Source organism: Haemaphysalis longicornis, unplaced genomic scaffold (genome assembly GCF_048455015.1).
Source record: "Haemaphysalis longicornis isolate Haplotype H1 unplaced genomic scaffold, Haemaphysalis longicornis Haplotype H1 scaffold_1, whole genome shotgun sequence".
Taxonomy (NCBI): Eukaryota; Metazoa; Arthropoda; class Arachnida; order Ixodida; family Ixodidae; genus Haemaphysalis; species Haemaphysalis longicornis.
The window spans coordinates 198,697,503-198,712,290 of NW_027526203.1; the positions used below are offsets into that span (position 1 = coordinate 198,697,503).

The 14,788-nt window shown below is 50.9% G+C and overlaps 1 protein-coding gene across 1 annotated transcript in view; it reads right to left on the reverse strand.

Annotated features, from left to right (window-relative positions):
* LOC144156323 (uncharacterized) overlaps positions 1-1,813 on the reverse strand; it is a 28,302-nt gene extending 26,489 nt beyond the window's left edge. The window contains exon 1 of the mRNA XM_077688297.1: positions 15-1,813. Within this exon, the coding sequence (XP_077544423.1) occupies positions 15-1,794 (1,780 nt within the window). The 5' untranslated portion in view covers positions 1,795-1,813. The remainder of the gene's footprint in view (positions 1-14) is intronic.
* Between the last annotated feature and the right edge of the window lie 12,975 nt (positions 1,814-14,788).

The following is a 14,788-nucleotide window of genomic DNA, read 5'->3' on the forward strand; positions in this document are numbered from 1 at the left end:
GCCCAGTGCTTTACTATCGACGCGCAGCAACCGCTCTAAACTTTCCGACTTAGGTGCTACAAAAATCTCTGCCGGAGAATCATCTGTCTCGGCTGGATGCTGCTCGACACCTGCGATCTGAACCCTCAAGGAGGCAGACTGGCCGCGTTCGGAAGCAACGTCGGTGCTAGTCTCAGCAAGCTTCCCAACCTCCTCTCTTCGCGAATCCTTCCTGCTTTCAACCGCCACCTTTGCTCCTAGTTCGCGAGCCTTCGAGCGCGTCAGCGCGAACACTATCCCTTCCCCGAAAACGAGTACCCTTTCGCGTAGTAGCTGATCGGACCTGTTCGAGAAAAGATACGGATACTGCGCCGGAAGGCTGGGAGAAACAGCGGCCCCGGTTTCGAGCTTTCCGAAGGGACCATCGATGATTATCCTGGCGATCGGAAGACACACGCCTTGTGCTTCTACGGCCTGCTTTATCCAAGCGCAATCGCCCGTGAATTGATGCGGTTCGACGTAGGACGGGTGGACCACGTCCATCGTTGCTGCGGAATCGCGAACTCGGCACGGTTTGCCGTTAACTGCTAGTTCGCGTACGTAGGGCTCTAAACGTTGCCTGCTATCCTCATCCGGATCTAGTACGTGAAAGACTAGTTTTCCCTTTTTGCAACTAGCGGCGAAATGTCCAGTCTCGCCGCAGTAGTAACACGCAGCCTGTCTGCGCGCTTCAAAAGCTCTCTTTCTGCGCTGCTCCTCAGCGTCTGCTGCTCTCTTTTCGTTATCGTGGCCAGTTTCTCTATCCCCGACAACGACTTTCCGTGCTCCACCGTCTTCCTGGGGAGCTCTGCCTTTCGGCCCTGACTTATCAGGCCTCGGCCTGAACTCTTTGTGGCCGTCTTTCGGCCCCTGCGCACCTCGACGTGCGACGAACTCGTCGGCTAGCTGAGCTGCCTGATCCATAGTACTTACCCCTGGCCTATCTTGCACCCAGAGTCTCAGGTTCTCTGGTAGACGGCGGTAAAACTGCTCAAGACCGAAGCACTCAACTACTTTGTCGTGCTCTCCGAAAGCCTCTGCCTCTTTGAGCCACTCCTCCAAATTTGCCCTCAGCTTGTAGGCGAACTCCGAGTACGACTCGCCCCTAGCTTTCTCGGCTTCACGGAACTTCTGGCGAAACCCTTCTGCTGACAGCCTGTACTTACGCAGGAAGCTCGACTTGACTTTTTGGTAGTCCTGCGCCTCCTCCTTTGGCAAGCGGGCCATCACGTCGGATGCCTCACCTGGCAAAAGCGTAAGCAGCTTTTGTGGCCATGAGTCTCGGCTAAACTGGGCCCTCTCACACGTACGCTCGAAGTTGACCAAAAAAAGACCGATGTCTTCTCCTACCTTGTAGGGTCGCATTAGGTCACACATTCGCAACGTAGGTCGCTCAGTCGCCGCAGACTGCACGCTGCCGCCACTCTGACGTCTAGGTCGAGACGCCTCGACGTCTAGACACTTCATTTCCAGCTCATGCTGTAGGTTTTCTCGATCGAGTAGGAGCTCATGCTCTCGTCTCCTTTCCTCCTGTTGTTCCTGTTTCTGCCTCTCGCGTTCCTCACGCTGGCGCTCAGCCTCTGCCTCTGCAGCCTGACGTTTAGCGGTCTCCCTGTCATTGATCGCCTCAATGCACTCAGACAGCTCGTCATCGTCAGCCCCAACAGCGAGTATAGCCTGTATCAGCTCTGGCTTTCTCAGCGCGTCCGTAACATCCAAGCGCAACTCTTTTGCAAGCTCCAACAACTGCGGTTTTTTCAACGCCTTCAAATTCATGGCCGGTCTAGAGTACTGCTTTCCCACTGCTCCGAAAAATGTTTTGCGCGAATAACCCACGCGACCAAAAACACACGCCCTACCAGCTATCCTCAGAAGCCTGGTAAAACTCAGTGAAGAAAAGTCCCGCACTCACCCTTGACCGCCGTGAATTCTGCGAAGTCCGAAGCCGCCTTGACGTCCGTGGTGTTGGGTCTCGCACCGCTGGCTCCAGGTGTCACGAAGTTGTCATCCGACCGTTGCCAACCAGTGTTGCGACCGGGCGGGGGCGAGCAGAGCCGGGAAGACGTCCAGAGCTGATAGGCAAACGTAACTGTTTGCTTCATAGCGAGAGGTGAGCCGAAGCCAAAAAAACATGCAATGCCCTGACGGGCCAGGTTACAATACAGGACACGAGCAAAGCGACCGCATGGATTCGCTGCTCAGACAGGAATGAATTTCAACGTTTGTGCTGCCTCTATTTATACTCAAAAGCCACAAACGTCAAACACCCCCAAGAGTAACACGCCACGAACATCACAGACACACACACCCTCTTTCCATAGTTCGTGAGTCATTCATGGGTTCGCCCCACGTGGCGTTCGAGAGAGGGGAGAGAGTGTCCTTGAAAGGTGCCGGGGTCGCGCTATCGAAGGTTGATCGCGCCGATAGCGAAACGTCTGAGCCGGGTATGTCGAGGCGTGACTCACCGACGCGCAGGTGCCTGAAGGGTGTGGCGAACGTCGTGGCTTCGCACGTGGAAGCTGATGCCGGAAAACACGGGGTGGCTGATGCGGGAAAACACGTGGCGTAGGCCGATTCGTAACACCACGCAGACGAGAAAGCACGCGGCGCTTAGAACACGCGCCGCCTTTGAAGGAGGTTGGGGCAACGTTTACGTTGGTTGGGGGGGGGGGAGGCCTCAGACGTGTCGCGCAACGCAACCTTCCTATCGCAGCACGATTAGCACAAAGACGATAAGCAGAAAACTGTCGCTTTTTGGGCTGGGGAGTGGTTCGCTTCGTGATTGGGTTTTGGGCACGGCCGTCGAGCTTTCAGCGGCGATGAACTCCTGTTGCGCAGCTGTGATGGTCAGTCGGCAAGCCGTTACACACATTACGGGTCCCCTTTGGGTTTGAGGGTGACAGGTGAGCACGAGAGATGGCATCAGACAACAGTTAATAGGGATAGAATGTCTCTGCTCACTCCCGCGCTGCTGCTCCCGTCGGTGCCGCGCAACAGTTCCAGCAGTCAGTAGTTCGTTGTCTATCGGTCGGGTCGTTGTTCGGTCGTAACTGGCAGTGGAAACACTCTGAAGCTTCTCGTCTAGATTCGGGGTCTACAACGGAGGCGAGTATGAATGAACCTCTCGTTTTCGAGTCCTCCACACGTCTGCCGCATCCACTGTTTTCCCGCGCTCCTTCGGGGGTTCCTCTCCTCCTGCCGCCGCGCTCAAGCGGGACCAGATGTGCGGGCCGCCCCTTGGTCCGCGCAGTCCGCCAGCTCATTCCAAAGCGAAAAGCACCCACGGGGACAAACAGCTCACCGTCCCCGAGTCGCGGCAGGGGTGCGTTTTCAAGACGGCATTGAAGGGGCCGCACGCACGATGCGTTTTTAAGTGGACACCGCTTTCGTCATCCCGAAAGGAAACAGACGTTGTTGTTGCTTTGTTTGGCGTCCACGCCTGAGCTATTCACACCGCCTAGGCCTGCTGATTCCCCAGCTCGAAGGGAGCCGCTAGGGTCCGGCTGGCCCGGCGGCGTCTGCGTCCACACGGAGTGGCGCCTAGAGACTTACGCTACGACTGGAGTCGCGCTGATTGTTGCTCAGACAGCCTGCAGAGGCTGCAGCACAGAGGCGCGGGCTGAAGCCGAACGACCACGCGAGTGGCCTACACAACCTTTGAACATTTAAATAACCGTACATACGCTGACCATTCAGCGAGAAATATCAATGACGTTGATGTGATTCAACAAATCCACTATAGCTTAATTGAACGGGTCGTCATCGCAATGAACTTCCTTGTCAAGCGCTATACATTGAAATTTTGGCAGAAACTGTGTATGAGCCCGTAGGGCAGTGCTTGAGTTGTGAATAATTACATATAACGTTCCTCAGGCTTAAACAATTTACAATGTTCTTCGGACATTATTTCATCATTCGCATGCCTGACCCTTTTTTATACCGAAACGTGCGCGCGCCGAAACGTGCGCGTACTGTAGATGTCCGTGTACCGAAATGACTACCGAAACGACCTGTGCCGAAAATGACTGGAGCCGAGCTCGGGGCCTTTTTTAAGTGGCTTCTTAGGACCGGTCAAGCTTGTACCCACGACTTATAGTCCAAGACGTCTTTTCATAAACCTCGGGAAAACAAGGAAGAGTAGTAGGAATAACTAAATTAAATTGAACTGGACTCCTCAAAGGTTGTCAACAATAACGTGAGGGGCCCCACACTCCTCCCCACCTATCAAGAGTTAGTCAGCTTCGGTGGGAAAGTAGGGTTGAAGCTCGTACATTCAGCTTTCAATGCCGGCAGTGAGCACACTCAAGATATTTTTTTTTTCATCTGATCGATCGGGGCCCCTGACAGCTGGGGGCCCGGGGCTGCAGCCTCCGTAGCCCCCCCCGTTAATCCGGCCCTGAGTGCGCAGAAGGTAGCGTTTCTCTAGCGGCCAGATGTCTGTATGTGGTTTGTACATTACGCATTCCCGCTCTGCAAACCAATCCTTCGCCGTACGACCACTTAATTACGCCAGGTGCGGGTTACCTTGGAGGTGCTGTCGAACGAGTTAATCAAGCCGCGCAATGGACGCGAAGCTGCACCAAAACAGGCCCAAAGCAACCGTCCCTAAAGCAGACGACAAAGCCGCACCACCGACGCCACCGCGGCTAGCAGGCACTTCCGCGTGGGGAACGCTGGGTAAATTCGCTGCGCCATCTTTAGTGGGCTCCGTGAGGGAAACCATCCGCCCTCGGCCCCCGCCCCCACCCGCTGCCGCCTCCGCCGCGTTGGGAGTTTGTTGTCCCGCACGCCACGAAAGAACCGTTGGCTGGTAGAGCTAGAAAGCTTTGCTTTAAACGGAACTTTTCAGTGTTGACGGCAGAAACTGCACGAACCAGAACAAGGTTATTTCGCTGCGCACACGGGATACCCAGCTTAACTGGCATAAAGGTACCATTCGCCTCTTGGGTCTTTCTCTTTGCCGTTTTTAAAGCCCCAGGGAATGGATTGCATGCTCCATGACCGTGCACCTGGCGGAACACTCTGCACTCCGTCACCCGCCTTGCTATAAGTATGGCCAGAGTACAGAGTCCTTCAATGCTTTACTGGTCACGAAACTTCGGAGTTCGTTTCATATAGGGACCGCGGGCGCCACTACAGGTGCCACCGCCGCAGGAAGGGCATCCAGCCGCCGCGTGTGCGGCATATTGGCCAGCTCTTGGCGTGCAAACGCTCGCTGCTTTTGGAGTCTGCGTGCTGATTTAGTGTGCTTTTTTTTCGTAGTAGTTAGCGATGAATAGTCCAGCCATTGTGTGTATCCCCTGCCTTCAATGGGGTTTTATTTTTCCACGTAAATTACCGTAGACGTCGGCCGCGAACGGCTTCTGCGTCCTCTGGCACCAGCGCTGCGCCGTCGTGTTTACAAATTTTTAACATCTCTTTTGCTTCTTTTCTTAAACCAAAAGTTGTAAATACCACACATACGGTAGCTCCGTAGTCACGAACTGCTGCGGGCCTATCGATAATACAATAAAAAAACTGAAAGAAACCAAGCACACGTCGTTCAGACTACGCAATTAATGAATCCGTTGATTGCTCTGGAATGCACAGAACGCTAAAATAGATAGCCCAATAGTATTGTCGTTTCGATGAGTTGCTACATTCTTCAGAACATCTAAAAAAAATCGCGCCAATCCACCCCGTGAATGTGGTTGGAAAGCAAAGCTGTAAACGGCACCCATAACGGTTACTCATGCGACGTCACTTAAAATCACTCACATCGCTCTACAAATAGTAAAACCAGAGAGAAGTGAAATGCTCTTAACCACACCATTTATTACTTCAAAGAGATATTCTTGGTAAGGTTAAATTAATGCATGATGCATGAACGGTGTTTGGTTGAGTTGTATTGGTGTAGCGAGAGTGGAAACTTTTTTTATAAAATCAAAGTAAGCTCCAACCCGGTGTTAGACGATCTGACTTCTCCATCTCTGCGGCGCCGCGGACGGAGGCGACGAGACTTGCGGCTGAGAAGGAGGAGGAAGAAATACTTCTGTTCAGATTTCTGAAGGGGCCAGAGTGCAGCCTTGGGGAGTGATTCCTTCTTCTGTGGGGCCCATATGCAGTCCGCGCGGCCTGTGTTCTGTCCACCCGCTGAAGCTGGGTAGGTAGAGAGGGCCTGGATAGCAGCATCTCCCATTGCTCTTGTTGGCTAGTTGACGGAAAGAGAGGAGGGTGCTCAGGGCTAAAGTCGCAAACCCCGATTACGGGGCGGAGTGTTCCTACTTCTGAGAAAAATTTACATTACGTGAAGACGCGTAGGCTGTGGAAAGGAGCCCGGATTTTATGAGCCGTAGGGTAGTTTGTTGTTCTCTGGAAAGGTCAGGGTAAGGCGAAGGTACGGTCTGTCTCAGAAGGCGATAATGCTGGATTATCTCCCTGGACGTGACACGCGGGTGACTGCCCTCCTTTGAAGCGTGTGGGGGTTCTAGATGAGCTGAATAGAACCGTTTGGGGAGGGGTTTTTGAGCACGCGCCGTACAGGTCAGGACACCCAACGCGACTGGTAATTCCAGCAGGCTTGCTGGGAATCGGGCACTACCCTCCGAACCCCTGGTTGAATAAGAGCCAAGGTGATGGCGGCCTCTTCTGCTGCCGTCATTTGTTGGGTCCTAAGCGAGGTACACGCAAAGAGGTTGGTTCTGGAGGTAGCCACGATGATGGCGTGTTGCTGCCCTCGATGTTTGGAGGCGTCTCTATAGATAACTGCATGAGCCCCACCGAGGGTGGTGTTTAGCGCTTGAGCCCGTGATTTTCGTTGACTCTCGTCATGTGAGGGGTTCATATTTCTAAGCAAAGGGAGCATCTTTATTTAGTTTTAGTCGCCAAGAGTCTGGGAGTACGTCAAGCTGAGTGATATTCTGGGCTGCCCAGCCAATCTGGTGAAGCATGCGGTTACCCACCGCAGTTCTGAGTCGGACCTTGTGGTTAGAAAGATGGCCTTCTATCAGCTCTTCCACCGTGTTGTGGAGCCCGTGCTAAGCAGCCTCAGTGTGGACGCACTCATGAGAAGACCAATGGCCTGCTCGACCGCCTTTCTAATCATTATAAAAAACATCTTAGTCTTCCTCGTCGAGAAGAAGATAGGGGTTTATCGTAAGTAACTCTCGAGAGAACAAAAGCTTCAAATAATCGAAAGGTACCGGATTCTTTTAGGCCTCGCTTCTTGGTGGCAACTCGCCTGATCATGATTAGATAAATGCTGTTTTTGAGGCGCTGCAAGGACACGTCACTCTTGGTGTTGGCCTGGAAATGTAGGCTCAGGATCTTGATGCTGGGATTTGGAGTTACGGCCTGGTCATCAAGGAGTATTTGAATGTATTCCTTGATTTGGCGTGAGAGCGGACGACAAGGAGCTGTGAGTTTTTACGTGAACACTGGAGGCCACAGGCTTTAGCACATTGGCGTACTAAAAGTGAGATTCCATGGATTGGTGTGAGCTTCCTTTAATTTTTGTAACTCTTAGCACATGAGCAAGGTGCGCACAGGGCCGCTAGACGGGCGTGAGTGGTCGTGTGACGCTTTCACGTGGCAATCAGCAAGAAGGCAGGGGGTAAACCCGTAGATGTGCTTGGTGAGTACACGATTTGTCTTCCCGTGTTCGCGTGGGCTCGTAGCTGAATCGGTAAGACAACGGGCTCTCGCTTTGTTAGTCTATTAGTTCCAGGTTCGATTCCCGGCGGTGCCAGTAAATTCTTTTGTTTGTTCGCTGGAGTTTTCTGGTGACACCAACGGTCGCGAAAGAACCCTTGGGGGGTAGCGGTAGAAAGCTTTGCTTTAAAACGCTGCAGAAACACGAAGGATCAAAACACGAAGAGATATATGTTGCACCGTGTGTCTTTCCGCTTCTACGCTTTGCAATCCTTGCAAAAAAAGGAAGGGAAAAAAGAACAATAAAACTGATTTTATCACACGCAAAAAAATTTCAATTCACGAAGGCAGACAAAAGAGCGTGGTCCAGCGTACATTTTTGCGCTGAGATGTGCAGCACACGGAGGAAACAGAATATTGCCACGTAGCCAAGAACGACGCAAAGCTTTTCTGAACGAAGTTTATTAAAGCGACCTCCTGCTCTACAAAAGACTAGAATGAAACACAAACGCTAAAGGAGCAGTCCACAGTGTGTCGTGCACAGACGGACGTCGATAAAGTGAGTTGCGCGGCGTTTGCTACACTCTTAGTCGCGTCCCGGATGGCGTCCTAGTTATATGCGGTGGGCAGTCTCAATACCGTGATATAAGAGGCCCTGACAGACTTCTTTTCCATGACAAAACCTCAGGTGGTTGCATCACGCTTATATGCTACACCAACGGCCAGTGTCACGGCTATAAATTACCAGACAGCCTGACGCCAGAAATGAAATAAAAAAGGGGGGCAATCGTGAAGCTCCGAGCGATATGTGTGGCTTGCGGCGCATGCGCGTATTCCTCCTCACACAATCGCCCCTTTTGCGGTGGCCGACGACGCGCGCCCGATGACGCGACGAAAGCCGAAAAACCTTCAAAAATGTCTCGCGCGCACATGCGCAGTGGGAGTGGAAAAAATTCGCGCGCGGCGAGTTGTCGTAGGGTGATTTGTCTCTATCGCGCACGTGCGAGGAATTTGACCGCGGAGCAAGTTGGGGTACAGAGAGTTCATACTTAGTTCCGAGCGTTCACACTTCCTTTACCACGATCGCTTCCGCTGACATCGAATGTGTGCTTCGAGGTTGGCGCAACAGTGGAAACAACTGCAAATGCGATGGGAATATCAGGGCCACCGGTCACGCAAGCCGAACAGCGACGACATTTCAATCCGGCTGGTGTGTGTATTGCGGGCATAGCCCGGTTGAACACGAGAGGATAGGTGACTGGACTTCTTGTTTTTTTTTTTTTTCCGAGGGGTGGGGGGCGCAGACTGTAAGAAATAGGTGTTTGCAGACAACTAGTAAGGGCCATGAAAGTATGCCTTTTTCGTCGTCGTAAGAAGCCCGCGCCAAAAACGTTCTCCGATACCCGGGGCCGTACGGTAAATTTGAAGGGCTTTATCGAAATGTTTTGGTTTCCCTGTGCGACGGCCGTTTTGGGATCCAGGCGAAAAATGAAAACGCTTGCACATGTGAGGCACTTCCGTTTCCGTAAAGAGTACCGTGGTGTCGTAAAGAAATTGCATTTTTCCATGCGTTTCATTGTCCAGGTCAAGGCACATAAAACCCAGCTTGAATTTTGTATTTTTCAATATTCCATGGCCACTGCTTGTCATTTTCGATAGGCGTAGCAAAAAGTTATGTAACGTTTTTTTATAACTAGGTTTTCGCGTCATCGTTTCGGCTAGTGACTTTTCTGGCGCGTTGAGTAGTCTGAATTCTGCGGCGATTTGTAAAGTTCATTACGGTGCGTTTACATAAAGCAACATTTATGAGTAACACCAGCACCCATCTTGTTCTGTTCGCCACAGCTGTCGTCTGTCTGGAGTGTCAACTCGCGGTTTGCTGAAACATGATAGCATTGGCAGCGCAAACACGGCGCGTCACCGGCGTGGAGGTCGCTCCAAGTTGTGTATTTTAATGTTGTTACAGATGAGCTGGTTGTTGCTCGGTGCGCGCAGTTTACCTATGCTTTAGTAAAAGATATTGCTAGCAATCTTGTTCCATCTTTAATAAAATGTTTTGCGCCATACAATTGGTGGCAATTGTTTCATAAAAATAAACTAGGGCACATTACCCTCCGCATGTAACAGCGAACAGACTTTCTTTTCGACGTGCCATTGACGTGTCTCCGTCAAATAAAATTATGGCGACGTTTTCTCGCAGACCTTTGCACTGAAAAAGCGCTTGGCCTTCCTATGTATATGAAGAAAACGTCCTTTTGGAGTGCGTTTGAATCTAGAAGCAGTAAGAAAAAAATAATTGCCTAAACTACAGTGATGCACTTACCTGATTTATATTTTCGCATATCTGCTAACGCGTTGGTAATACTTCTGCTGCGCCCCTTCAGGCTATACTGTTTTACCGCCGATAAATGACGCCACCCTTTTGTACCTGGTCACTTATTCACCTGCCGTTTCTTCACGCAGTGCAAACACAACAAATTGCTACCCGTGACTCAACGTTTTTGAGATGTTTACAACGCTGTTTCGATTCCAGTGCGACGAAATTCCAGAAGCAGCAGCTCCCGGCCCAAAGATTGCTTGGGGCGATTCTACAAAGGCCATCTACATCATCGGAAGTGGTGTACCTGGACCATAATTGAAGCCCAGAGAATGTACTTTTTATTTGTTTGGTATTATATTACATGAAGGACATGAGATACCCGTCAGTTTTAGGCCAAACGTTGGGCATTATACAGTCAGTAGCCTGAAAAAGGACGAGTTTCCTCCCTGTTTTGTAAACAGCAAGCTGCTGAAAATTCTATAAATGAAAACAATAATTTTATCTTGACAGGCCGTTATTTGCTCTTGCACAAAAAAGATTTTCATTTGTGTGTTCCATAAGGGCAATCTGCTAATATTTGTATTTGTTAGTTCAGTATAAGTCGTTTGTGTTCACATTTGTATTTTGGATATCAAATAAAAAGAAAACATCGCTACTTCGACATGGTGTCATTTTGTAATTTTCATCTCCCACTTGTGTATGCTCATGAATTCGAGAATGACAAAATACTTAACATTTACCTACTCAACTCAGTTCTCTGTTCGTATCCCAAGCTTGTATGAGTATAAACTATTAGTTCAAGATCCGTATAGATTTTAGGTATACAGATGCTTGCTTTACAGCTTTGCTTGTAACATGGCATTATAAATAAAGGGAGAGAGAGAGAGAGAATGCTCTTTAATGTGAACTGGTGAGGTCAGCCCTGCGAGGGACAAGGCTTGCTACACCAGATGGGGGGTGACTACGTTGATGAGTGGTGCATATCAGACATCAGGGTTACAGTAGGAAGAAGACAAACATGAAGCGTTAAAAAAAATGAAAAAAAAGGACAAGAAAAACAAGAGATTGCTGCTAACAGAGTCCGGACAAAAAAAAATACAATTGAAAAGAAAATCGTTAATGGAAACGCTCAAACAAAATGAAAAGTAAACGACGGGAAAAAAAGTAACAACACCAACACAAGAAAAATAAATAGATGAACGCCACAGTGCGAAAGAGAAGATATCGTGACACACTTGCTCTGTCTCTGATCTAGAGAGATTTGTCCAGTTCAGTCTCTCGTAGGAACTGGAGCAGTACTTTTGTACCTAAGGTACTGTCAGCACTATTGGCCCAAGGCCCAAGAAAATGAAAAAGTTCGAGGCTGCCTCCATGACGTACACGAGAGAGGGAGCTCGCTGCAGTTTTTCGCGGAGCAGCGTATCGAGGGCAGACGCAGAGCAAGTGATTTACAGTCTCGCAGCACACCGCAAGTCCGGCACAGGGGGGAATCTTCCCAACCAATCTTAAACTTAAAACTCCGAGTAAACGCCACATTCAGGCGCAGTCGATGCAGAACTCCTTCACACCGCTTGTTGAGGCCGCGTGGAAATCGGAAGTCACAATGCGGGTCAATAGCGTGCAGTGGCAGATACCTGCGGTGAGGGTCCTGCCACTCCGACCTTTGTGCAGCCCATCCACTTGCGAAGATAAGGGCGTTGCTGTCCTCTCGGGAGAAAGGAAGCTGGGTTGTGTTGCTCAGCAAGTGGCCTGCGCTGGCGGCTGCGTCGGATCTAATGTTGCCTTGTATGTCCGAGTGACCAGGTACCCACTGAAGAGTGATTTCATGGCCTTCGCGCACTGCCATTGTGTGAATTTCGGCAATTTCACATACAAGCTGACTGCGGTTGTTGTTAAGCTTTCGGAGCGCTTGTAAGGCACTGCGCGAGTCGAGGAATATTACCCATTGCTGGGCATGATGGCCGCTGATGTAATGAAGTGCAGCCCTCACAGCTGCCAGCTCGGTAGCAGTCGAGGATGTTTCATGGCTAAGTTTTCTTTCGATAGTGCACCGGGCTGATGGGATCCACACGCCGATGGCGGATGAGCCCGGGCGAACCGAGCCATCCGCATAAACATGTGTGTAGCCTTTGTAAGTGCTGGAAATAAACTCGAGTGTGAAGAACTTGAGCGCGGCCGCAGGCATGGCAGACTTTTTGCCAATTCCGGGTATAGTCGTGCAAATTTTCCATGGTGCCAGTACCCACGGGGCTACTATCGACTTTTGAGGCTGTTGAGAATTCGCCGGAAGCAAGTGTCTTGCATACTGTGTGGAGAGGTCTGCCAAAGGATGCGTATGACACCGAGTCAAATGACGCAAAGACGTTCGAAGCACCTCTTGGCGTTGTAGCACTGTGGCGGAAAAGCACCGAGCTTCGCAAAGGGTTCCAACCGTCGATGTGCATTTAGGTAGACCCAGGCAGGTGCGCATAGCTTTTGCCAGCACTGAGTCTATTACCTTCAGGCTTGTAGGCGATAGCTGATGTAGGGCCGGCAGGCTGTAACGCAAGAGGCCGACAAAAAGGGCTTTATATAGGCAAAAGAGTGAGGATATAGGGCAGCCCCACGAACTCCCACCGAGCATACGCAGAATGCGCACAAAGCACAGGAGCCGCTCCTTCAGTCGCCGAATATGTGGGGCCCATGACATTGAGCGGTCAAACGTGACACCGAGAAACTTGTACGACTTGACATATGGTATTGGAGTGCCCTCTACGGTGAGCGTATAACGTGAAACATCGCGCCGCGTGAATGCTATCGCAGCACACTTCTCCGGGGAAAATATGAGACCGCAGCATCTGAGATATTTTCTCATCTTCAGAATTGCCTTCTGGAGTGTGGCGCGAATGTTTCGACGGTTCCTGCCTGAAGCCCAGATACAGATGTCGTCTGCGTAAAGTGAAATGTTGACACCTTTGGGCAGGACTGTTGGGAGGCGTATAAGACACATGCTAAAAAGCGTCGGGCTCAAGACGCCGCCTTGAGGAACTCCTTGCGTGACGGGATGTTTGGCCGTTTCGCCATCACTGGTGGCCATGTAGACGTACCGGTCTTGCAAGCAGTCACATAGCCACTGGAACATGCGTCCTCGAAGCCCTATGCATGCCATCTCTCTTCGGATGGCTTCGTGCGCGACGCTGTCGAATGCCGCTTTGATGTCAAAGAAGACAGTAATAGTGATGTTTCCGGCTGATTTCTGCCGGGTAATATCTGACACCAAGGAGAGGATGTTGTCTACGCTGCTACGTCCTCTCCTGAACCCAGACATTTGCAATGGATAAATGTCTCGATTCTCCAGGTCCCAAACAATCCGTTCCAGCACCATCTTCTCCATTACCTTGCCAATACAACTTAGTAGTGCAATTGGCCGATAAGAGCCTATATCTGTTGCCGGTTTGCCTGGTTTGAGAATCGCCACGATCCGGGCAATCTTCCAGGAGGCCTCAAGACGCCCGATCTGCCAGGACTGGTTGTAGAGGGACAGCAACTGCTGGAGAGCCTTGGGACCCAAGTGGCGTAAAGCTAATAACGTGATTCCATCAGCGCCAGGAGAGGAAGACAAATTGAGATTTCCCAACGCCGTGGTAAGCTCTTCGATGGTGAAGGGTTCATCCATCAGCGTTGCGTTCGCGGTAGAGTAGCAGAACGGGGACACCTCCGAAATTACCACGTTGCTGGCCGGAGTGGTGATTTTAGTGCAGAATTTCTCAGCAACGTTCACTTCACTGACGCCCTTCTGTAGAGCCACGGCTGAGAACGGGTGAAGTGGGCTTGGTGGAGTTCTCAAAGCGCGAAACGTTTGCCAGATACGCGTGAGTGGTTTGCGTGGATCCAGTCGAGAGCAGAACTGACTCCAGCGCTGTTTAGCGAGCTTGCGAATGTGTTTTTGGACGTGTTTCTGCGCCCGTCTAGCATGTCGAATATCATCCGGAGACGCTGTTTTTCGTGCTCGCCGCTCCGCTCTTCTGCGAATTGTACGAAGTCGCTCTTACTCGATGTCTACTGCTGATGCCTCCTGGGGGAGCAAACAGTGTCTTTCAGATGCAGCTCTCGCGCTCGAAACAGGGTCAGCAAACTTCTCGTGCGTGTTAAGAGTGGTACTGCTGTCCTCCAAAAAATATCTGAACTTCTGCCAATTTGTGCCGTGCACGGCGAGTTTTTGTGGACCTCCACAGATTCCCTTGATGATTGTATATGTGTGCAAATGGTCACTTCCAAAGCTTTCTACGTCAGCAAACCACGACGCAGATAACAGCAAGGATGTAGATAGCAGCGTCACATCCAAGACACTCGATGTTTTTCCACGAACAAATGTGGCGCTACCCGTATTTAAGACGTGCAATCCAGCGTTGGTAGCAACGTTTAGAAGGCGGTTTCCTCGAGATGATGTGCTTCGGCTGCCCCAAGCCGGGTGATGCGCATTGAAGTCACCCATCAGCACATGAGGTGATGGCGTGTTGGCAAGAATTGAATGCAGACGATTGGTGTCGAATCGCGCTCGAGGAGGTATGTAGCCGTTGATGACGGTGAATTTTACGGCCTTGTGTTGCACCGTAGCCGCGACGTACTCATCAGAAGAGTCTTGGGGTACACTGTGGACAACAAATGAGAGGTCATTGCGAATTGCTAGTAGTACCCTGCTTCGGTTAATGTCGGTTGTGGACTCCAAGAGCGAATAGCCAGAAATTCTAACCTTGGAGCGCAGGTTAGATTCCGAAATGGCGATTATAGGGAAACGGTGCTTGCTGACGAATTGTCGGAGGTCAGATAATCGTGGGTGAA